The 24344-nt window shown below is 53.7% G+C and overlaps 1 protein-coding gene across 2 annotated transcripts in view; it reads right to left on the bottom strand.

The window, feature by feature from the left end:
• The window catches only part of BGN (biglycan), a 225435-nt gene that overhangs the window by 95253 nt on the left and 105838 nt on the right, over positions 1-24344 (bottom strand). Inside the window, exon 2 of one of the 2 annotated variants that reach the window (XM_085629820.1) lies at positions 9861-10108. In XM_085629820.1, coding sequence (XP_085485946.1) covers positions 9861-10092 — 232 coding nt within the window. In that variant the 5' untranslated portion in view covers positions 10093-10108. Of the gene's footprint in view, positions 1-9860; positions 10138-24344 lie in introns of both variants that reach the window. The other variant, XM_085629821.1, reaches the window with a different exon arrangement.

Below are 24344 nucleotides of genomic sequence, written 5' to 3' on the forward strand. Positions count from 1 at the left end.
TATTGCCGCCCCACGACGAGACTTTGCCTGAACAGCACGCTATCCCGACCCATTTCTCTATCCCCCGGCACACGACAGGGCTGTCCCTTATCCCCCTTATTGTTTATCCTGGCATTGGTTCCCTTTAATTCGTCATTTCCAGGAACAACATCTACAGAGAGGATTACAATTCAACACCGGCCCCCTCCTGGTCTCGCTCTACGCGGACGACACTATCCTCTATGTCAGAGATCCACAGGTAAACTTAGAGCCGCTCATTGGAAAGATACTCCGATTTGGTCACTTCTCCGGCATGGGCATCAACTGGCGCAAGTCGGTGATCTTCCCCTTACCCTCCAGTACGACCCCATGGGAATGCGAATTCCCCCTTAAATGGTGCGCTGACTCCGTTAAGTATCTGGGCATCAACATCCATCTTGAAACCGCCCAGATTCTTTGCCTCCCCTACAGGCAAGCAAGTAGCGCCCTTGAGGCTCAAGTGGAGAGAAGGCTGCGGTTACCACTGTCCATTGCCGGCAGAGTTGTGATTCTTAACATGGTGGTGCGCCCCAAATGTTTATATCTTTTCAACAATATCCCCATACCCCTCCCGAAAAGTTTATTTTCGAAGCTACGCACACACCTTATCAGACTGGTCTGGGGGGGCAAACAGGCTCGCGTTCGTTGGCAGGTGCTCCCCCTCCCATACGGTAGAGGGGGGTATGGTGTACCAGATCTACAATTGTACTATCTGGTGGCCCAATGCTGCTACGCCTTTGCATGGTTTCATCCAGTTGCCAGGATCCCATATCTCTGCCCGGAGGCGGATTTTGTCCTTCCTGAGCGGTTGTCCACTGTGTTGCCCAAGGGCGTACCCAGAGACCCTAATGATATACAGACAGTTTCCACTACCAGTTGGGCCTGGGATAAGCTGAAATGAGTCACCGGCACCACCATATTATATTCCTCTGCCCTGCCTGTCCCCAATACCCACTGGCTGCCTATTACTGGTGAATGACTGGTGCAGCGCACTTTAGCCAAATTTGATATCACCAAACTGGGAGATTTATATCCAGATGGGCATATCTTCTCAGTGACGAAGGATGCCCGTTTTCACGACATCACATTTATGGACAGCTTTGTACAGGGACGATTCCGCTCGGCTCTGCAAGGCACGCTGCCTGGCTTCCCCATTGAACCTGACTCGTTCGCTCCTCTCTCGCTGATTTTTGAGAGCATGAGTGGAGTTCATCTCATATCTAAACTATATAAGACATGCGCTGGGATGAGGCCGGTAAACAATGACAAGGTCCGCAAAGATGAGGAAGAAGACCTGGGCCGCCCCATCACGGACGATCAGTGGGTTAAATGCTCGCAGTTACGAAAGTAGTCTCTCTAAACAGCAGGCAGAAACCACTCCATTTCAAGTTCTTACGTAGAATTTACATCAGTCCTGCCAAAGCACACAGACTAGATCTGACCAGACCCCATAGCTGCACACCTCACATGGACCTGCCCAAAACTCCAGGCATACTGGGGAAGGTTCACAGAACACTAGGTGACAGGATTACACTGTCCCTTGTCTCCACACCTGAAGTGGCTCTACTGGGTAATACAGTAAACTTCCCCAGAAGTGTAGAAGATGTGCATCCCTCAGTCTGCTGCTGCCCAAAAGAGAAATAGCTATTCACCGGGGCCGCACGTCAGTTCCTACTGTGCAAGGGCGGCTGCATAGCCTGGCCTACTGTAACACTAACAGCGAAGTTTATGCCAGCATAATGCCTAGCTCTTCCTGTCCTGGGGCCCCTACAGATCTTATGTGGAAACTCTACGACAAGCCTCCAACTCTCAACTGGAACAGGGCATAGTCCCGGAGGTTGTGGGGTAACCGGTTCCATTCTTCTTAATGATTGCTTTACATGGCCTCTTTGATCCCCACGATGCATGCGACTCTTCGAGTATGAGGCTTTCTGTGTCGGTTAGATTCACGTGTGCCAGGAGACCTGCTGTTGGCTGGCAACGGCTACAATCCGGGAGCTGCGAGGGGACTACGGGACTGTATTTTAAGGATCTGCTGAGTCTTTTCTATCACAAGTCACATGACGTGTCGAATTTTGCAATGATAAACCACGCTCTTTTTTATTGCTGTTTCAATTGTGATGACGATGACAGTGAACTTCTATGCTTGAATGCCGTGATATGTGCCAAAATGGTAAATAAAGTTTAAAACAAAAAAATGAAAAAAGCAAGAAATTAACATACTACAGCGCAAGGAAGTGAATTTGCAACAAGCATTGTCAAAGCCAATAGGTCTCACCTATGTGAGATCTGTTGGTTTCACCAGTGTTTTTTCAGACAATTTGCACAGCAGCGCAAGATGCTGAGCAACGTGGCTTGAAGTCAAGAAAAAAAGGCGCTATGACATGGACAGAATTGGAAAAGATATGTCAGATTCGACGTTTGCACAGTACAAGGAAGTGGCCTTAGTGAAACACAGCTTCAACCACATCCTTTATTTTACAAAGATCTTCCAGATGTGAATCCTCAACACAATATCACACTGTAACCTCTTCTGACCCTAACTTGTGCTTCTCACACGATCCATAAACCTTCAAAGGTTTTCTAATTCCTAAAACAAATATCTTATAGACAACAAATTAAAGAAAAGACAGATTATCCGAGAATCTCCTGGACTAACAACATCTATCAGATCTCTGGGCGACGCACCTCGGAAAGCTTAGGTACCTTTTTAGGTCGAGCCTAGAGCAGCGCATGCGCTGCTTGCTCGACTTTTAGTAAGGGGCTTTTCAAAGTGCTTACCACAAGCTTTTCCTGGCCTAAAGCTTGTGTGCATGTGCACGTGAACGCGCGCCGCCGCCATCTGCCTTTCTTATCTCATTAAGCCTTGTTCTAATGGCTCCTCTGCTCGCACTCCCCACTCCCTTCTCCCCCTCCCTCCTCACGCCTTTATGCCTCTTGTCCAAGTGCCTCGCACCGCCCCTCCCCCACCACAGAGCGCGTCCCCGCGATCGCGATCACTTTCGCATTATCGCGATCACTTTCACTTTTACGGCCGTATGAATTTTAGCAAACAAATCGCTTTGATTAAAGGAGTCGAAAAGGCACAGTGACGTGCATCACATTCCAGTTGAGGGGACGTCATTACATTTGAGTGCATAGAACACAGTCATTTCCTTTTCCGCTACTGCCCGTGTTTTTTCCCCTCTCTTTTGCACACAGGAGGAGGCATCAACTGCATATCGTTTGAGGGACCAGACATTTCTGTTTTTGTGCTCCCTCTTGAGCAAAATGGTGTGATCTTTGGCACATCGTTTTGTCTCTATTTTCCACAGTTCCCATTATGCACGAAATAAGCACAAAACCAGAGGTTTACAGCTGAAAAATAATAATAAACAAAAAATAACTTTTCTGATTATTATCCTCCAGCGTTCAAGTTGACCTCCATTATGTTTTGAGGTTAGTGGCAACCTTTTTTCCACCGTCAAAGTCTCCACAGTGACATTATAGTCCAATCTTGTTCATTCTGGAAATCTGGTCACCCTAACCCTGACACCACCCTGTGTGCCTGCTCATGTACCCTGACACCCCCCCCGACCCCCACCCCCTCTTGGGCCATTAGCCTGCCCATGTACCCTGACTCCAGCCCTCGGGCTGAGTGCCTGCTCATGTACCCTGACACCACCCCTCGGGCAGTGTGCCTCCTCATGTACCCTAACATCCCCCGCGGGCCGTGTGCCTGCTTATGTACACTGACTTCCCCCTCGGGCTGTGTGCCTGTGCATGTACTCTGACTTATCTTGCAGTGCTTAATTTGTAAAACTATGAGTGTTTCTGGTCTAAATGTTGGGGCGAAGAATACTAAACTACATCGTCTGACCCTCCCTCCCCTCCCAGGCTTCTTTAATCCACCCCCAGACCCTCCCTACCATGTTGTTTCTCTTGTTGGTCCTGCTCTCCTCGTCTGTGACGGGTTTTCTCTCTTTCTCTTCCTTCCTGTCTCTGCTTTGTTTGTTCCTCTCTTGTTATCGGTAAATATCTGATGCAGTAAACCAGGGGTTAGAACCCTTAAGTATCGGTGGCCCCCAACGATGCAAATCAAGCACAGCCTGTATGCGGGGGGGGGGGGGGGGAGAGAGGGTCTGACTATTCTTGTTGTGATGTGTATACTGTCATGTTGTCAAAATGCAGGGTGCGCGTGCATTAACAGCGTTCCGTAATCCTCGTTTCCATGTCTGGGTGTGCATTGTCGGTGTCGCATAAAGTGTTTGTGTGTGTCTGTTTTGTATCGCAACGTGTGGTTATTGATACAGATATAGCGCTCTCTGTCACCCTTAAGAGGTCTGAGGCGCGTTTTGCACTGTTGAGAACCTCCTCCAGATGTCTTGTGAATATAGCGCCTTGTAGCTCCGGAAGATAACCTGAACGATCCGACTTCAGGAAATTCTTGAGCGCACGGGGTGCATCTTTGAAGGACGTTAGACAGAGCTTTAAATGGGCCGGGTCCTGCCAGTGCTGAGCACCAGCAGTCCCAAAAAGCAGGTGCTGAGACGGGTCCCTATCGAACTCTCCATTTTTGCCCTCTCCCTCAGGGTGAAAGTAAAATCTTACCTCTGCGGCAGCGCCACCCTTCACTGCCTTTAATGTTACTTCAAAGAGACTTGTTATAGTTATTTCACAGTCTTACAATCTCATCACTGAAGCATTTCCAATATTATTCTATTATAAAGTTGTTGCTTATTTATCTTCTGCAACTAACGACCAAAGGCAAAGCCAATAGTCCTGTTTTTGTAGGTGTGATGTTACTTGTATTATATATCTGGATGGAATGGCAGAAGCAGCAAAACACCAGACGGGCGGCACAATATGCTGAGCACAGATTTTTAGCCTGGGTGTTTTAAGCCGCGCCCTACTTACATCGGCCACGCCCCTTTGAGTTGAGACACCCACAGTTTTCTTTTTTGTCGGACTTAAAGCCCTGGCGTTAGATGTACGTAAACGTGTATAGAAAAGGTGGATGAAATGCATGCAGCGTCTAGAAGTGTTGAACGAGCTTCTTGGCACATAAGCATAAATGTTGTGCAGTCCTATAAGGATAGACACATCCACGCACGAGCTGTTGGTGGGGTTTGTGTGTTGCACAGCTTGAGCCATTCGTCGGTAGTGCCGGGATGAGGAAGAGCACCCACTGATTGTGGTCTGTCAGGGTCTTGTCGCAGGAACCCACCGTCACACTGAGGCCCGACCAGTAGTTCGTGGAACGGTGCAGTCCGGAGTGACACTATCTCACCCCACTTGTGCTGCTGGTTCGGGGGGCGTTCTTAACTCACTGTTTGCAAAGCCTGGGGTGTGGGATGGTGAAGCTTATGGCAGAAGCAGGGTTTTTATTGTTTAAGTTCTAGGTGGTTGCTGCTGGTCCATATTTTGTTAGGGAGGGTTATGACATTTTACAAGTTTGAAAAATGTTGTGTGTTCGCATATATTGTCTTTTATAATCTTCTTGTATGTGGGTGTGCATGCGTTGTCGGTGTCTCGTGTGTGCGTGTGCACGATTGCCAGGGTGTCATCGTTTTTTTACTGTCTGTGCATTGCCAGTGTCTCTAGTCTTGTATGTGTGTGAGTGCATGGGCGGGTTCATGCATCCGACATCTCCAAATGCTTGTGTGCGCTCTTGTGCGTTGTCAATGTCTCTTAATCCTTCTGGGTGTGATGTCGGAGTTTTACGATTCCCTCATATTGTGTGTGTGTGTGTGTGTCTGGGCCTGATGTCAGTTACTCAAATATAGCTCCTCGAAGACACCATCTGTTATCAGCAATGTAACTTCCCCTCGATGTGAAACCGGCCTTGAGGCCTGCAGATTCCTTCCTTCCTCCTCCTCATGTCTCTTTGTGTGCCTGGTGAATGCGTCAACAAGAAGGAGGCGCTATCACTGTGCACTATCAGTGCCAGGGCTCTGTGTATGTGTAAATCCTCAGGACGCTCCCTCACAGCCTGTGCCCTATGTGTAACGTCGTCTAACAATAGCACTTCTCTGTAGCACGTGACCCAGATGCTCCCGGCGCTATATGTTCCACAGACTCCTATGCTGCAGACTAGGCGTCTCCAGTCTTGGTGCACAAGGCTACAGACCTGCCATATTTTCACGACACCCTGGTGTACGTAAATATTTCGCGTTTAAATTAACTGTGCATACATGTATCTTGTTTGAATGGGCTGAATGTTTGGCATGACTTTGCCCTCGTGGACAAATGTTGAGCACCCCCTATGCGAGAGATCTTCGGAGACTAAAGGGTTACGGTTCCTGTAGGTCCCAGTAGTATCCCTTTTTACATCCTTTTACCAGCTTACTGCTGCAAGGGGCCCTCGAAGCCTGCAGCTTTCAGCCACGCCTCTGAGAGGAGCAATGTCTGGGCTGTAGATGGGATGATGAGCACCAAGGAAGAGACCCCTTAAGTGACCTTCCACAGCCTGCTTAACTTTTGACAGTTCATCTACGTCATATTGGTTAAGTATCCGGCCCTTCAATCAATTAATCAGGTAGCATTTATACAGCACACAGCTGCTTCATAAGAAGCATCTTGGCGCTATCTGCAAGACAGACTGATGTACCAGTAAAAGAACTGTTTGATCTAGGACTATCGGAAAGGTTTTTAATTATTTTTAGGTCAAGCCTGGGCAGCGCATGCGCTCCTCTGCAGGCCATACTGTATTGGAATATGGACTATAAGCCCCACCCACTCTCCGCCCATATTTGTCATTGGCTTATCATTGTCCTTCGTAAGTGCTGGCTTCTGATTCATTAATAGGCTTGTCAGTCCCTCTTTAGTACCGCCTTGTCTTCATTTGTAACCTCCCATGAGGACTGGCCCTTTTACTTCTGTTGTTACATAGTAGTCTTATTTACTCTGTAAGCACTATTTTTTTATTGTTTCTCCTACTGCAGGCACTACATGCTTTCCTGCAACATTCAGCATGTTATGCTCGCTTTCACTGGGTGCTTTCTCAACAAGTGTTTCGCCATGCAACAGTTGATGTTGTTGCACCAAGGATATTGTGCTGCATAACTAAATACTTAGACGGTCCCAAAAGCGAGACCTATTGGCTATGCCAATGCTTGTTTTGATTGTCTTGGAACCTTCTGGAAGGATGCCCTGTGGGCCACTCACAGTGGTCGAAGTGGGCGGGAACGGCAGGGCACGGCGTGCCCCTACTTCTTTAATTCTATAGCTTCCGTTCCCCTACTTTTTTATTTTGAACATGCGGCCCGGGACGTCAGAAATATCCACGGCCTTAGAGAAGTCTCGGCATTAGTGGCTGTTCGGGGAGCAGGGAAGGAAAAGGTCTCCTTCTCTTGCTTCCTGCCCAGACGAGACAAGGACAGTGTCCGCTTCTGGTCTGCCGCTGGCAGCTGCCCCCCCCCCCTCTTTCTTACTCCTATTCCCTCTCTGTCTATCTAACTCCTCCTCACTTACTGAAAACCGTGACTCAAGAAATGGTTCTCACCCTCTTTCTTTCTGTTGTTCATTTGTTCCTCTGTGAAATGGATGCAAAAAAGAAAACTACTTTTGCTGGAAATGCTGTTTTGACATTTTTCTATTCCAAAGTGCAGCCTCGGAAATAAAAGCTTCATAATATGAAAAATCAATAAAAAAACAAGACGGAATGTTCTTAAAGTGGCCAGATTGGTTTTATTCAAACCCCAAAAACATTAGCGTCACTTTACTGAGTTTGCCAGTGAAGCGCTGTTTTCCCCGGTGGGGAAGTGCGCCAAACCTGGAGGTACTGCAATACCTGGGTGATGGGTGGATTGGAAAACAAAATGTGTACGGCGGCTTTGTGTTAACGAATTGGGGGGCATATTATCAAGGACGGCATTAAAATTATCGCCGATTTAGCGGCAGAAAACTGCCGCTAAAGCGGTGATAATGGGCTTGATATTATGCCCTGGAGAATTCCAATAGAAGCCCGGGTTCACACCAGAACATGGGCTTCTATGGGAATTCTCAAGGGCACATTATCAAGCCCATTATCGCAGCTTTAGCTGCAGTTTTCTGAAGCTAAACCGGTGATAATTTTTAACGCCGTCCTTGATAATATGCCCCTTGGTCTTTTTAAACCATACTGCTTACGTCTTGTAAGCATATAAGCATTGGACATTGAAATGGGTCCTTTCTGGGTCCTGTAGTTTTCAGGCAAAAATACTCCTTGATTTCTGCATAAATGTAAAAGCGTTAAGTTCACCATGTTGTTTCTGCTTACATTTCACATGCTTTATTTAATCTTTCATTCCCTGTGAGTGTTTGCTTTTTCCAGGATGTTGTTACTTTTTCCTTTAGTCAGCATATTGCTCTTGCCGAGTGCGCAATTTAAATTGAGTCGCATCCAGTTGTTTATAGCAGGTCAAATTGGATTGTAGTTGAAGGCAGTGTGAATTTCTCTCAGTGGGGCAGTGTGGTGTTCAGTGGGGGAGAGGATGTGGCACTGGGGGCAGAGCTGCCGAATTTAGAACTGGGGAACCAGGTTCAGCCTTCATGAGCAGTCCCCCAGACCACTCTCCTGAGGGAGCACATTCCCATGCTAGACCTTAGAAGGCCCCGCAAAACCGGAAAAGCCCTGGTGTCTTAGCACCAGTAGGTGGACCCTAGCAGTGGCAAGTGTGGGTTCACCTTGAAGGCCTGTCCACCACAATCCATACTGAAGTTCACCTCCAGTCTTGCGGGCAGGCCTACGAAGTAGCGGACCCTAGAGCGACAGTGACTGTCACTGAGGTCACAGGACCCCTGAGAAGAGCTGGCTCAAGGGTGATGCGACCGGTGTGACTGCAACGGGTGCTGACTTTGAGGGGGCGCGTTGTAAATTATGGTTTTAAAAGCACTTGCTGCCTCCTTCCTGGCCTACAGCAATTTTCAGCAATAATAAAAATGTCATAACCACTCCGGTGAATAAACTTCTTCCTAGAGCGGGATCGGAGTTTTGCCTATTGGAAGTTTTGACTCAGGGAAAGATAGCGCAGAGGGTTAACGTGCCTGCTGCAAAGAAAATGTACCATGCCCATCACAGAGTGCACATATTGTGAATAGGTCAGTGGGTCACTGCTTTTGACAGAGAGATCCTTTTGTTACTTGCAGTTTATAAGTTAAAATCCTAACAAAGAACCGTGAGCTATTAGCTTGCATCTAAGAGCTGCATACAAACTGCAAGGTATAAACTAGCGCTTTATGGTTTTTTCCCTCAGCCTTTGATTATCCTAATGTTGCAAAAAGTGTTCATTTGGATAGAAATCAATAATGATTATTAAAGAGAACCCCCAAACATGGTATTAAGTTTTAAATTCAGAGTTTGTGTTTCTCCAGATCAATCACTATTAAACTATACCGCCTACTAGTATGATTGTCATGTGACTCCTACACCTTGTAGTCCTTGGTCTTATGTAACATTTCCCATACAGTGATTTACACACGTAAAATTGACTGTCTCTGTGTATATTGCTGACGTCAGAAACTCCATGGCTCGCAAACAAATGGCTTGTGCTTCCATTTTGCAGCATATTTGGAACATTCTGTGATTAGAAACATATCCCACTTTGTGAATTTATTTTAATGTCAATAACTCATATTAATCGTTAAATAATCATGTGTATCCCTTGGTTGAATTACAAAACATAATAAGTTGTAACTGGTCAGTGAAACGCCAAACAAATACTAAAGATTGGGATGTTTTGCCAATCCTGGCCACACCTCTGACTCCGCCCACTGCCCCAATCCTCGGTTATTCCCGCCCTCTGATTCTCCGCCCACAGTTCCCCTACTTTTTTTCCCCACTTCGACCACTCAAGGGAGAGAGAGGAGACGGCTGGACTCACCCAGATCCGAGCACTGGACCACCCGCAGGTGACAGTGGCAGCCGAAGGGGCAGAGATCCATGGGTGGCAGGGGTTCGCTGGGTATCCTGGGTGGCACGGTTCCCGATCCCTCTTCGTCATTCATCATGGCCATGCCGTCATCCATCGAGAAGTCCCAGAAGCCTCTCTGTTCGAAGGGCAGCGCATGGCTCAGGGCCAGGAGGCAGGCGAGGAGCAGCAGGGCTGGTTTCATCTTGAAGAAAAGGCGGCTGCGGAGGGACGTGAGATCCAAGGGTTACTTTGGGAAAACCAGGCAAACAACAGGTCATAGAAAAAACAATTCAAAAATATGGAAACCGCAAATCACAGACATCATAAAGCTGAACTACAAAAGCACAACAAACCTTAGTGCACAGCATGTGAGAGACGAACACTCAAAACTGCACTGAGGCCCAATGCACTGTTTAACTTCACAAAATAACCCAGACGAAAACACACTGGAGACTGCACCTCACACAAAAGACAATCAGCAAAAAACAGAAAGATGCAAAAGGATCCAGTGCCAGTATGATCGCGCAAACTTCACACACAAACACTTACAAACAAACAAACAAACAAACAGAAGAAAGAAACTCAGAGTGAATATGGGGCAAAACACCGCATACTAAGGACAGTGGAAAATGGAAAGCAACAATCTACAAAAAACAGCAGAAAACTGAAAAGATAACGCTCCTTACAGATAAAGAACAACACTCGACAACAAAGAAAGGAGCAATCGAGCAAAACACAAGAGTGACAATGAAAGAGAAGAAAGGACCGAGAACAGCAAATTCCAAACAGCAGGCACAAGACACAACAATGTGCAGGGATGGAGAAGGGAACGTACCGGGCACAAGCAGAAGGGCAGCTCATCACACCACAACAACAGGCAGAGGGGAGGGGAGCAGCAGCACCCAAAACAACACCAGGGGCCCTGCTGCCCAGCCCTGGCGGGGTGCGGAGTCCTCGCCACACCACAACAGCAAGCAGAGGGGAGTAGCGTCACCCCAAAACAGCACAAGGGGCCCTGCTGCCCAGCCCTGGCGGGGTGCGGAGTCCTCGCCACACCACAACAGCAAGCAGAGGGGAGTAGCGTCACCCCAAAACAGCACAAGGGGCCCTGCTGCCCAGCCCTGGCGGGGTGCGGAGTCCTCGCCACACCACAACAGCAAGCAGAGGGGAGTAGCGTCACCCCAAAACAACACAAGGGGCCCTGCTGCCCAGCCCTGGCGGGGTGCGGAGTCCTCGCCACACAACAGCAAGCAGAGGGGAGTAGCGTCACCCCAAAACAGCACAAGGGGCCCTGCTGCCCAGCCCTGGCGGGGTGCGGAGTCCTCGCCAGACCACAACAGCAAGCAGAGGGGAGTAGCGTCACCCCAAAACAACACAAGGGGCCCTTTGCTGCCCGGCCCTGAAGGTGTGTGGAATCCTCGCCCCTCTGCCCCGCACAGGGGTGCGCCCAGAGGCTACAGGTGCCCTGAGCAGCTCACGGGTCCAACCAGAGCTCAGAGGTGGGCACAGGGGGTGCTTGGCAATGCCAGGCTGCCCCTCCCCCCGCCTCTCCTGCTGGAGAAAGATCAGAGACCTTGGTCACCATGTGCGCAGGTGAGGCCTCCAGGTGAGCGCAGGCTCCGCCCCCTCTGCTGCCGCCCTCCCTTTGAAGCCCGGCGGGTCTGGCACACAATCTGAGCAGGGCAGGAGGGTGCCAGGTACCCCCCGGGAGGCAGGGACCCCTTCCTCTCGCAGTGCCAAGCGCCATGCAGATGTGCGGGGGGCGCACAGGAAACCTCCAACCACAACACCTGGTGCTTTTACAGTTACATGAAATAACCTACCACAAGAGGGGGGCTGCCTGGTCCCCTGAAAGGAGGAGGGGGGTGTTGTGAAGGAGTCAGGTGGGCGGCGACTGCTTAGGAAATAAGTGGTGGGGTTTATAGGGCTGCAGGGGCACCAGTTCTGAAAACAGAAGGCGAGTGTGCAATGACCAGCTGGGGGGGGGGGGGGGGGTTTAGGAACAGCGGGAGGGTTTGGGCAGGGGATGGTCAGTGTCATCTTAAGGACTTTGGGGGCCCTGAGCACCACAAATTAGGAAGACCCCTGTACAAAAGAAATGTAAGTTTCATTATCGATTTCTTACTAATTCAATACTGAATTATGCCGCCGAATACTAACTTATATCTCACATTTTTTGAGGGTCGCACAATAACAGCTGAAATATGCCTTGTCTGGGACCCCAAAAACCCTCAAGATGACACGGGGTACAATGGCCTTAAAAGACCTTCCGAGTGGTTCAGGAATCCGGGCCCCCCTCGTGCTCCGACACATCCTTTCCCTGCGGTCCGGGAGAGAGTGATTATTGTGAATGTGTCCATGACACTTGGGTGGGCGTGGTCAGTGCGACCACGAGGAGGACAACACACCTGACCCACAGAAGCCCTCCCCCAAAACAGTCCAAACTCTGCCTCCGCTTCGGAGATGATGTTAGTGGACGTGAGGCTGAGGTGGCGAGAGGTTTTCAACGCGTTTCAGTCTCAAAACCTATATCACAGACATCGCCTTCTTGGGGTCTTCTGTACTAGGGTCTTTTCGGGGCTCCCTTTCAGCCTTTGCAAACAGCGGCTCTAAAATCCCTTCCCTTTAGGTGTCTTTTCTTGCTGCCAAAGCATCAGATGGAAGAATTGGGGCGATTATCACCTCGCTGTGTCATCCTCAGTTATTGAATTTCTTGATGATGGAGTTATTTTAAAGCCAGACCCAATCTTCACTCCTAAAGTGAACCCCTCTTCCCATATCACAAGAAGTGCTTCTGCCTTCCTCCTATCCCCTCCCGAGGAACAACATCTTTAAATAGGGGGGAGAGGTCGACCTCGAAGCTAGGGAACCAGGTTTGAGTCTCGACAACGACGCTCAACATCCTGTGATTCTGGGCACATCACTTAATCTCCCCGCGCCAACAAAAATGAATGTGTCCGTCTGTAACGAAACTGTTGCTCGCATCTTCGAGTCAAGTTCGCACTTTATAAAACTTTAAAAAAAGAAAAAAAAACCTTTGAATGTTGAAACAGCGCGGCTGATTTATCTTCACAGGTGACTTGAATTCAGAACTCAGATCTCTTGTTTGTGAGTGTGCCAAGCAGGAAAAGGGAGGAAAGAGGCAAAGGCAGGCAGAACGAGGCTACAGCCATCAGGGGACCAGGGCCAAAGATGGCCCCGAGCAGGCAGAACAAGGCTACAGCCATCAGGGGACCGGGGCCAAAGATGGCCCCGAGCAGGCAGAACAAGGCTACAGCCATCAGGGGACCAGGGCCAAAGATGTCCCTCAGCAGGCAGAACGAGGCTAAGACCATCAGGGGACCGGGGCCAAAGATGGCCCCGAGCAGGCAGAACGAGGCTACAGCCATCAGGGGACCGGGGCCAAAGATGGCCCCGAGCAGGCAGAACAAGGCTATGGCCATCAGGGGACCAGGCATCAAAGATGGCCCCGAGCAGGCAGAACAAGGCTATGGCCATCAGGGGCCAGGTGGCAAAGATGGCCCCGAGCAGGCAGAACGAGTCTATGGCCATCAGGGGACCGGGGCCAAAGATGGCCCTGAGCAGGCAGAACAAGGCTGCAATCATCAGGGGCCAGGTGGCAAAGATGGCCCCGAGCAGGCAGAACAAGGCTACAGCCATCAGGGGGCCAGGGCCAAAGATGCCCCTCAGCAGGCCTCAGTTAGAGAGGGGGAGACCATCCGTTCTGTAGCAGGTGCAGAGCGGCTGAACATGGCTCCGCAGCAGATCAGGAGGATGTCCTCGAGTCTCTTAGGGCGCGGACTTGTACGCTGAGGATGCGCGAGGATCAGTGTCTGCACCTTGAGTCCACCCTCATCATATCTCTCACTGCTGAGATGTCTCTCATTACACTCATCATCATCGCTTACAACGCATGTTAGACTAGAGCTAAGGCTGCAGGTTTCAACTTTTACTGATTATTACAGATAGATACAGACAGAAGACACTGTGTCTCCAGTCTGTGTTTATTTTTGGAATCAGAAACCTACTGACAATGGTGCTTCTTGTGAATGACTCCATACTGTCTTTTGTGAATTGCAGGACAGCAGCTGGTCAGACAGGCAGCATGGGGAGCTCAAAACAGTTGACATTTCCCTAAGCACACGCATATGTTAACCTACATTTGTATATAACGCTGATATTTACATGTGGGTGCAATGTTTGGTTATATTTGGCGGCGCAATTTGCTAAAACATGAGTAGCATTAAAGTTTAAGTGGCTGTTTATCAGTTAAATGTGGAAATATACGATTGTGTGTGGCTTGAGGTGCACTGGAAGAGCTGTGTGAGGCGTGAGGTGCACTGGTAGAGCTGTGTGTGGCTGGAGGTGCATTGGTAGAGCTGTGTGTGCCTGGAGGTGCACTGGAGAAGCTGTGTGTGGCTTGAAGTGCACTGGAGAAGCTCTGTGTGGATTGAGGTGCACTGGAAGAGCTGTGTGTGGCTGGAGGTGTACTGGTAGAGCTGTGTGTGGCTGGAGGTGCACTGGAAGAGCTGTGTGTGGCTGGAGGTGTACTGGTAAAGCTGTGTGTGGCTGGAGGTGCACTGGTAGAGCTGTGTGTGGCTGGAGGTGCACTGGAGAAGCTGTGTGTGGATTGAGGTGCACTGGTAGAGCTGTGTGTGGCTTGAGGTGCACTGGAAGAGCTGTGTGCAGATTGAGGTGCACTGGTAGAGCGGTGTTTGGCTGGAGGTGCACTGGTAGAGCGGTGTGTGGCTGGAGGTGCACTGGAGAAGCTGTGTGTGGCGTGAGGTGTACTTGTAGAGGTGTGTGTGGCTTGAGGTGCACTGGTAGAGCTGTGTGTGGCTTGAGGTGCACTGGAAGAGCTGTGTGTGGCTTGAGGTGCACTGGAAGAGCTGTGTGCAGATTGAGGTGCACTGGTAGAGCGGTGTTTGGCTGGAGGTGCACTGGTAGAGCGGTGTGTGGCTGGAGGTGCACTGGAGAAGCTGTGTGTGGCGTGAGGTGTACTTGTAGAGGTGTGTGTGGCTTGAGGTGCACTGGTAGAGCTGTGTGTGGCTTGAGGTGCACTGGTAGAGCTGTGTGTGGCTTGAGGTGCACTGGAAGAGCTGTGTGTGGCTTGAGGTGCACTGGAAGAGCTGTGTGCAGATTGAGGTGCACTGGTAGAGCTGTGTGTGGCTGGAGATGCACTGGTAGAGCTGAGTGTGGCTTGAGGTGCACTGGTAGAGCTGTGTGTGGCTGGAGGTGCACTGGTAGAGCTGTGTGTGGCGTGAGGTGTACTTGTAGAGCTGTGTGTGGATTGCGGTGCACTGGTAGAGCTGTGTGTGGATTGAGGTTCACTGGTAGAGCTGTGCGTGGATTTAACTACACTGGTAGAGCTGTGTGCGGCATGAGGTGCACTGATAGAGCTGTGTGTGTACTGGGGTGCACTGGCACAGATGAACTTTAAGTGAGGTGCGCCGGTAGAGCTGTGTGTGGCTGAAGGTGCACTGGTAGAGCTGGGTGTGGCTTGAGGAGCACTGGCAGAGCTGTATGCAGATTGAGGTGCACTGGTAGAGCCGTGTGTGGCTGGAGGTGCACTGGAGAAGCTGTGTGTGGCTTGAGATGCACTGGTAGAGCGGTGTGCGGCTTGAGGTGCACTGATAGAGCTGCGTGTGTACTGGGGTGCACTGGCACAGATGAACTTTAAGTGAGGTGCGCCGGTAGAGCTGTGTGTGGCTGAAGGTGCACTGGTAGAGCTGGGTGTGGCTTGAGGAGCACTGGCAGAGCTGTGTGCAGATTGAGGTGCACTGGTAGAGCGGTGTGTGGCTGGAGGTGCACTGGAGAAGCTGTGTGTGGCTTGAGATGCACTGGTAGAGCGGTGTGCGGCTTGAGGTGCACTGATAGAGTTGTGTGCGGCTTGAGGTACACTGGTAAAGCTGTGCGTAGATTGAGGTCCATTGGAAGTGTTGTGTGTGGCTTGAGGTGCATTGGTGGAGCTGTATGTGGATTGAGGTGCATTGGTAGATGTTAGAAAAGGTAGATGGACCGGGAGGGCCGGCCGGGGTCAGGAGGAGAGGTCTCCGGGGAGAGCCGTCTCCAGCGATCGTACAGACAAGTAACTTCCCCCCCACAGACAGATATCACACACGGATAAGGTTCAGTGGTCTTTATAAGCACGTATTTAAGGTACGGTTAAATGGTACAAGGAGGTCTGGACTCAGGGGTCCCCTCGATTAGAGTCTCGCAAGGTAGGGAAGGGGGTAGCGGGACAGTCTATTTACCACTCAGGTAGTTCGGATGAGATGATGATGGGCTCACAATCCTCGAGCTTGGTGGTTAGGTGGTATGGGCCGCGGCAGCGCCAGCAGGTCCCGGTGTGGATGGTCGATACAACGGGCCGCGGCAGCGCCAGCAGGTCCCCGGAAGATATACGGTCCGCGGCAGCGCCAGCAGGTCCCGGTGAGGGTGGTCGTTACAACGGGCCGCGGCAGCGCCAGCAGGTCCCAGGAAGATGACTGTTGCAGAAGGCCGCGGCAGCGCCAGCAGGTCCCGGTGAGGATGGTCGTTACAACGGGCCGCGGCAGCGCCAGCAGGTCCCAGGAAGATGAAGGTTGCAGAAGGCCGCGGCAGCGCCAGCAGGCAGGACGATGGTTCACAAGAGCGGGCTACGGCAGCGCCAGTAGACCGTCAGGGTTGAGTTCACTCGGTGTCTCTCGACTCCAGGATACAACTGCCTTCCTGCTCCGGAGCTGCCTCAGTTATAGGGCTGGCGCCCTTTGATGTCCGGACCCTCGCACTTGGAGGTCGGAGGGTCCGGGATGAAGGTGTCCAGACACCCAGCAGGGGGTGGAGCCAGTGCCTGGGGGAGCTGGGGGCGATCGGCACCTGGCGGGGGAGAGCCCTTGACACGTCGTTCTCCCATTGACCTGCCAAGTGGTCCGCTCACCTCCTGGGTGGATGGTGGTGCCGGGATGTCGGGGCCGGCCAGGCCCGGGGTTAGGGTCGAGGGGAGGCCATGCGGCCGCGTGGTGCAGGGCCCAAGATGGCGGCTTGACCCGGCCGGGAAAGCCGGTGGGGCTGGGCCCCGTGATGAGTAGGGGTCCGAGGGCAGAGGGTCCGTCGGGAGACGGAGTACAGGTGCTTGTTGCGGGGATATGCCAGGTGGGCCGGAGTTCGGGCCCTGTCGAGCGGGGAGGGAGCAAGCCGTCTGTGAGGCCTGTCCAACATGCGTCCCCCCCAGCTGAAGGCGGGGAGAGTCACCCATCTCCTTGGGGACTCTCTTCGTCGAGGCGGAAAAAGCGGGACAGGCCATCTGCGTTGGCGTGGTCTTGGCCTGGTCGGTGCTCCACGGTGAAGTCCATTCCCTGCAGGGAAATGGACCAGCGCAAGAGTTTTGGGTTCTCCCCCCGCATCTGCATCAGCCATTGCAGGGGTCGATGGTCGGTTTGTACCCGGAAGTGGGTACCGAAGAGATAGGGTCGGAGCTTTTTGAGGGCCCACACTACTGCAAATGCCTCCCTCTCGATGGTGCTCCAACGCTGTTCTCGGGCCAGGAGACGTCGGCTGATGAAGGCCACCGGCTGGTCATGACCTTCGGGGTTCAACTGAGAGAGGACGGCCCCGATGCCGTGGTCGGAGGCGTCGGTCTGCACCACAAATTCCCGACTGTAATCGGGGGCCTGGAGCACCGGGGCGGTGCACAGGGCGGCCTTCAGCTCCTCGAAGGCCGCTTGACAATCAGGAGTCCAGTTGACCCGCTTCGGCTGGTTCTTGGATGTGAGACCCGTGAGGGGCCCCACGATGCTGCCGTAGTCCTTCACGAACCGCCGGTAGTAGCCGGTGAGCCCCAAGAAGGCTCGGACCTCGGTCTGGGTGACGGGGGGCTGCCAGGACTGGATGGCAGCAATCTTAAGTTGTAGTGGGGCCACCAGCCCGCTCCCCACTTGGTGCCCAAGGTAGGTCACAGACCCTTGGCCAATCTGGCACTTGCCGGCCTTAATGGTGAGGCCGGCCCGCTGGAGGGCTTGTAGGACCTCTTGGAGGTGACGGAGGTGGTCGGACCAGTGGCGGCTGTATACAGCGATATCGTCCAGGTAGGCAGCGCTGAATTCTTCAAGCCCTGCCAAGACCTGGTTCACAAGGCGCTGGAATGTGGCGGGGGCATTCTTCATGCCAAAGGGCATGACCTTAAATTGATAGTGGCCATCGGGGGTAGAGAAGGCTGACCGTTCCTGAGCCCTGGGTGTGAGGCCGATCTGCCAGTAGCCCGCCGTTAGGTCGAAGATACTAAGGTAGCGGGCGGCCCCCAGCCGGTCGATCAGCTCGTCTGCTCGGGGGATGGGATGAGCGTCGGTCCGGGTGACAGCGTTCAAGCCCCGGTAGTCGACGCAGAATCTCAGTTCAGGGGCGGAGCCGGGGGCAGCGGCCTTGGGAACTAATACGACCGGACTGGCCCAGGGACTGTCCGAGGGCTCGATGACCCCGATCGTGAGCATCTTGGCCACTTCCTCCTGTATGCAGGCCCGTACCCGATCTGGTACGCGGTAGGCCCGGTGCCGGACAGGGGGACTGTCCCCGGTGTCTACGTCGTGCAAACACCAGGGGGTGACCCCGGGGGTGAGGGAGAACAGGGCAGCGAACTGCAGCAGGAGGTTCCGGCAGTCCTGGCGTTGCTCCGAAGTGAGGGCGTCAGAGAGCCGGACCCCGTCCACGGAGCCGTCCTTCTCCTGAGTCTTCAGGAGATCCGGGAGGGGCTCGGAGTCTTCTTCTGTGCCACTGTCTGTAGCCATCAAGAGGCTTAGTTTGGAGCGCACAAAGTGCGGTTTGAGCCGGTTGGTGTGGAGGACCCGAAGGGGGTTCCGGGAGGACCCCATGTCGATGAGGTAAGTGACGGGGCTTTTGCGCTCGACCACTTTGAAGGGCCCCGTCCACTTATCTTGCAGGGCACATGGTTCGGTGGGGGACATCACCCATACTTGCTGCCCAGGCTCGAATTCAACGGAGGAGGCATTGTGATCATACCACCTCTTCATGTCCTCCTGGCTGGCCTCGAGGTTCGCCTTGGCCATCTCCCGGAAGCGCCGGGTCTGGTTTCGTAAGGCCAGGATGTATTTGAAGACGTCTGGAGGGGTCGTTAGGGGGGCCATCTCCCAACCTTCCTTGACTAGGCTGAGGGGCCCTCGCACAGGGTGTCCGTATAGGAGTTCAAAGGGGCTAAAACCGAGGGACTTCTGGGGAACTTCCCGGTAGGCGAAGAGGAGGCACGGGAGCAGTACATCCCACTGGCGACGGAGAGGTTCTTCCAATCCCCCAATCATCCCTTTGAGAGTGCGGTTAAAACGCTCCACTAGTCCGTTCCCTTGGGGGTGATAGGGGGTCGTGAATCTGTAGGTGACCCCGCATTGTTGCCAGAGGGACCTCATGTATTTTGATATGAAATTCGTGCCTCGGTCGCTGACGACTTCTCGGGGGAAGCCTACCCGGGAGAAGATCCCCATCAGGGCCCGGCCAACCACTGGAGCGGTCACTGTCCGTAGAGGCACCGCCTCGGGGTAGCGGGTGGCATGGTCCACTAGTACCAAGATGAACCTGTGTCCTTGTGCCGTGCGGGGGTCCAGAGGTCCCACAATGTCTATCCCCACCCTCTCGAACGGGGTGGTGACCACCGGGAAGGGTTGTAGAGGGGCCTTCAGCTTCCGGCCACTCTTCCCGCTGGCTTGGCATGTGGGGCACGATCGGCAGTGGTTCAGGACGTCATTCCTCATTTTCGGCCAAAAAAAGTGGGTCACCAGGCGACTGTACGTTTTGTCCTGGCCCAGGTGTCCAGCCAGGGGGACATCGTGGGCTAGGTTGAGCAGAAAGTCTCGGAAGCGGAGCGGTACCACCAGAACTCGACCGGCCCCCAGCTCGGCGATTCTTTGCTCGCTGTAGAGCAGGTCGTTATCCCAGTAGACCCAGTGGGTTCCGGTGGTGTCCCCGGCGGTTTGGGTGCTGGCTTGTTGGCGGAGTCCCTCGAGGGAGGGACAGGTCTTTTGTTCCTGGCGGAACTGTTCTTGGGTGGGCCCCCCTTCTTGCCGCCACTGAGCCAGGTCCGGAAGGTCCTGGTGTTGCGCGTCTTCTTCGGTAGTCGGGTCCGGGAGGTCGGACTCGCCGTTGTCCTCTACGGGGGCAACCGGGGGCGGAGGTGCTGGCCATTCGGTTTCTTCTGATCGGGGGGCGGCACGGGCGGCCATGGATCGGGTGGTTATGCAGGCCCAGTCCGGGAGGCCCAGCATCCCCAAGTGCTCTCTCCTCTCGACGGTGGCCCACGGGGAACTCTCGAGGTCATTCCCCAGGAGGCAGTCCACGGGGGCATCGTCCCGGACCGTCACCTTCAGTAGTCCGGAGACCCCTCCCCATTCAAACGGGACGCAGGCCATCTTACACATGCTCTCAGAGTTATCTGCCGAGCGGACGGGGCAGAGAATGTTCGGCAGGATCTGCTCGGGCTTCACCAGGTGACAGCGGACGGCCGTCACGCTGGCGCCGGTGTCACGCAAGGCCTCGGCTCTCTGTCCATTAATGGTCACCCACTGACCGTATTTTCTGGTGTTGGCGGGTAGGGGAGCCCGCGGAACCATGTCCCTTCCCCCTAAGCATGCCAGGACCATGGCGGCCGGTTCCCACCCTTGCTGGTCCGGCTCATACTCCTCGGGTCCCTCCGATGATTGTTCTTCCCCCAGGGCAGCGGCAGCTACCTGGCGGGGCTTGGGTGGTTGGTTTAGCGGGCAGTTCGGATCGTTGGCGTAGTGGCCTAGTCGCTGGCACCGGTGGCACGTGACGTTGGCTCGGTACCCAGGCCGCAACGGGGGGTTGCCCCGGCCGGCCGGAGGTGGGGTGCTGGCCACGGGGGTTGCTGGTAAGGCGTCTCTCCCTCGCCCCTGGCCCCCTCCTCCTCCCCGAGGACGGTGCTGGCCTTGGTTGCTTCTGTTCTGGTCGTGTGGCCCTTTCCGGCCCACTCGGGTGCTTTCCCACCGGTCGGCTTCGGCGGCGAGCTGCCGGGGGTCAGTCAGCTTACTGTCGAGTAGGTGCTGCCTGAGCTCGACGAAACAGTTGTTTGACAGGTGCTCCCATACCATAAGGTTGAAGAGTTGTTCGTAGGTGGTGACCTGATTTCCCTTGATCCAACCCTCGAAGGCCCGGCTGAAATAGTTCACGTATTCCACCCAAGTTGTACCTGGGATCCGGGTGCAATCTCTGAACCTCTGGCGGTACATCTCGGGCGTGAGGCCGTAGCGGGTGAGGAGGGCAGCCTTCATGTGGTCGTAGGACGACATTTGGTGATCGGGGAGCTGCAGCAGGGCATCGCGACCCTCGTTGATGAATCTCCCCCACAGTCCGGCTCCCCAATCACTCCGGTCGATCCGGTGGGAGGTCATTGCGATCTCATAGGCTTTAAACCATTGTTGTATGTCGTCTTCTCGGACATACTCGCGGACCACATCCTTGGGGATGTGAACTTTTTTCTCAATAGGCCCCGGGGTGTGTGGTCGCTCAGGCACCCCCAGTTCCTTATTCTGTTTGCGCAGTTCTATTTCCGCCAGTCGGCGCTCGTGCTCGAGCGTTATTTTTTTCTCTTCCAGCTCTCTTTGTCTCTGCTTTTCTTCTCGTTCCTCTCGAAGCCGCATATGCTCGAGGTTGATTTTCTGTTCAGCTAACTTAAGTTCCCCATCCATCTTGAGTCGTGCCATCTCTAATTCGTGTAATCTGACTCTGTCTCTTTCTCGTATCTCCTCCTGTGAGAGGCCCGTTCCCCGCTCCTCGGGAGTCGTGGCGTTCCCCTCTGGTGTGATGCTGTTTTGGTCTGGTGTAACGCTGCTTTGGTCGGAGGGTCCTGCGACCCCAGTTTCTGTCCATGACTCAAGAGCGCGCTTTAGATCATCCTTGGTACTCAGGCCGGTGGTAGCAATGCCAAGTTCTATGCAAAATTGTCTCAGTTCGCGGTGGTTGTATTCTTCTAATTTCTCTATTTGGAACTTCTCGGTGGAGCTGCTATCTTTGGTCGACATCCTGCTTTGTCGTGGGGTGAGCTACTCTCTGTACGATTACGCGTTGATTCGGATCGCGCCGCTGGCCACCAATGTTAGAAAAGGTAGATGGACCGGGAGGGCCGGCCGGGGTCAGGAGGAGAGGTCTCCGGGGAGAGCCGTCTCCAGCGATCGTACAGACAAGTAACTTCCCCCCCACAGACAGATATCACACACGGATAAGGTTCAGTGGTCTTTATAAGCACGTATTTAAGGTACGGTTAAATGGTACAAGGAGGTCTGGACTCAGGGGTCCCCTCGATTAGAGTCTCGCAAGGTAGGGAAGGGGGTAGCGGGACAGTCTATTTACCACTCAGGTAGTTCGGATGAGATGATGATGGGCTCACAATCCTCGAGCTTGGTGGTTAGGTGGTATGGGCCGCGGCAGCGCCAGCAGGTCCCGGTGTGGATGGTCGATACAACGGGCCGCGGCAGCGCCAGCAGGTCCCCGGAAGATATACGGTCCGCGGCAGCGCCAGCAGGTCCCGGTGAGGGTGGTCGTTACAACGGGCCGCGGCAGCGCCAGCAGGTCCCAGGAAGATGACTGTTGCAGAAGGCCGCGGCAGCGCCAGCAGGTCCCGGTGAGGATGGTCGTTACAACGGGCCGCGGCAGCGCCAGCAGGTCCCAGGAAGATGAAGGTTGCAGAAGGCCGCGGCAGCGCCAGCAGGCAGGACGATGGTTCACAAGAGCGGGCTACGGCAGCGCCAGTAGACCGTCAGGGTTGAGTTCACTCGGTGTCTCTCGACTCCAGGATACAACTGCCTTCCTGCTCCGGAGCTGCCTCAGTTATAGGGCTGGCGCCCTTTGATGTCCGGACCCTCGCACTTGGAGGTCGGAGGGTCCGGGATGAAGGTGTCCAGACACCCAGCAGGGGGTGGAGCCAGTGCCTGGGGGAGCTGGGGGCGATCGGCACCTGGCGGGGGAGAGCCCTTGACACGTCGTTCTCCCATTGACCTGCCAAGTGGTCCGCTCACCTCCTGGGTGGATGGTGGTGCCGGGATGTCGGGGCCGGCCAGGCCCGGGGTTAGGGTCGAGGGGAGGCCATGCGGCCGCGTGGTGCAGGGCCCAAGATGGCGGCTTGACCCGGCCGGGAAAGCCGGTGGGGCTGGGCCCCGTGATGAGTAGGGGTCCGAGGGCAGAGGGTCCGTCGGGAGACGGAGTACAGGTGCTTGTTGCGGGGATATGCCAGGTGGGCCGGAGTTCGGGCCCTGTCGAGCGGGGAGGGAGCAAGCCGTCTGTGAGGCCTGTCCAACAGTAGAGCTGTTTGCGGCTTGAGGTGCAGTGGAACAGCTGTGTGTGGAATGAGGTGCACTGGTTGAGCTGTGTGCAGCTTGAGGTGCACTGGTAGAGCTGTATGCGGCTTGAGGTGCATTGGTAGAGCTGTGTGTGGATTGAGGTTCACTGGTACAGCTGTGCGTGGATTTAACTACACTGGTAGAGCTGTGTGCGGCTTGAGGTGCACTGGTAGAGCTGTGTGTGCCGTGAGGTGCACTGGTGAAGCTGTGTGTGGCTTGCTGTGCATTGGTAGAGCTGTGTGTAGATTGAGGTGCACTGGTAGAGCTGTGTGTGGCGTGAGGTGTACTTGTAGAGCTGTGTGTGGATTGAGGTGCACTGGCAGAGCTGTGTGTGGCTGGAGGTGCACTGGAGAATCTGTATGTGGCTTGAGGAGTACTGGTAGAGCTGTATGTGGCTTGAGGTGCACTGGTAGAGCTGTGTGTGGATTGAGGTGCACTGGAGAAGCTGTGTGTGGCTTGAGGTGCACTGGTAGAGCTGTGTGTGGCTGGAGGTGCACTGGAGAAGCTGTGTGTGGCTTGAGGTGTACTGGTACAGCTGTGTGTGGCTTGAGGTGCACTGGTAGAGCTGTGTGTGGATTGAGGTGCACTGTTAGAGCCGTGTGCGGCTGGAGGTGCATTGGTAGAGCTGTGTGTGGTGTGGGGTGCACTGGTAGAGATGTGTGTGGATTGAGGTGCACTGGTAGAGCTGTGTGTGAGTGGAGGTGCACTGGTAGAACTGTGTGTGGCGTGAGGTGTACTTGCAGAGCTGTGTGTGGATTGAGGTGCATTGGTAGAGTTGTGTGGCTGGAGGTGCACTGGTAGAGCTGTGTGTGGCTTGAGGTGCACTGGTGAAGCTGTGTGTGGCTTGTTGTGCACTGGTAGAGCTGTGTGTGGTGTGAGGTGTACTTGTAGAGGTGTGTGTGGCTTGAGGTGCACTGGTAGAGCTGTGTGTGGATTGAGGTGCACTGATAGAGCTGTGTGTGGCTTGAGGTGCACTGGTGAAGCTGTGTGTGGCTTGAGGTGCACTGGTAGAGCTGTGTGTGGCTGGAGGTGCACTGGTAGAGCTGTGTGTGGCTGGAGGTGCATTGGTAGAGCTGTGTGTGGATTGAGGTGCACTGGTAGAGCTGTGTGTGGCTGGAGG

This window comes from Triturus cristatus, chromosome 10 (assembly GCF_964204655.1).
Source record: "Triturus cristatus chromosome 10, aTriCri1.1, whole genome shotgun sequence".
NCBI classification, from domain to species: domain Eukaryota; kingdom Metazoa; phylum Chordata; class Amphibia; order Caudata; family Salamandridae; genus Triturus; species Triturus cristatus.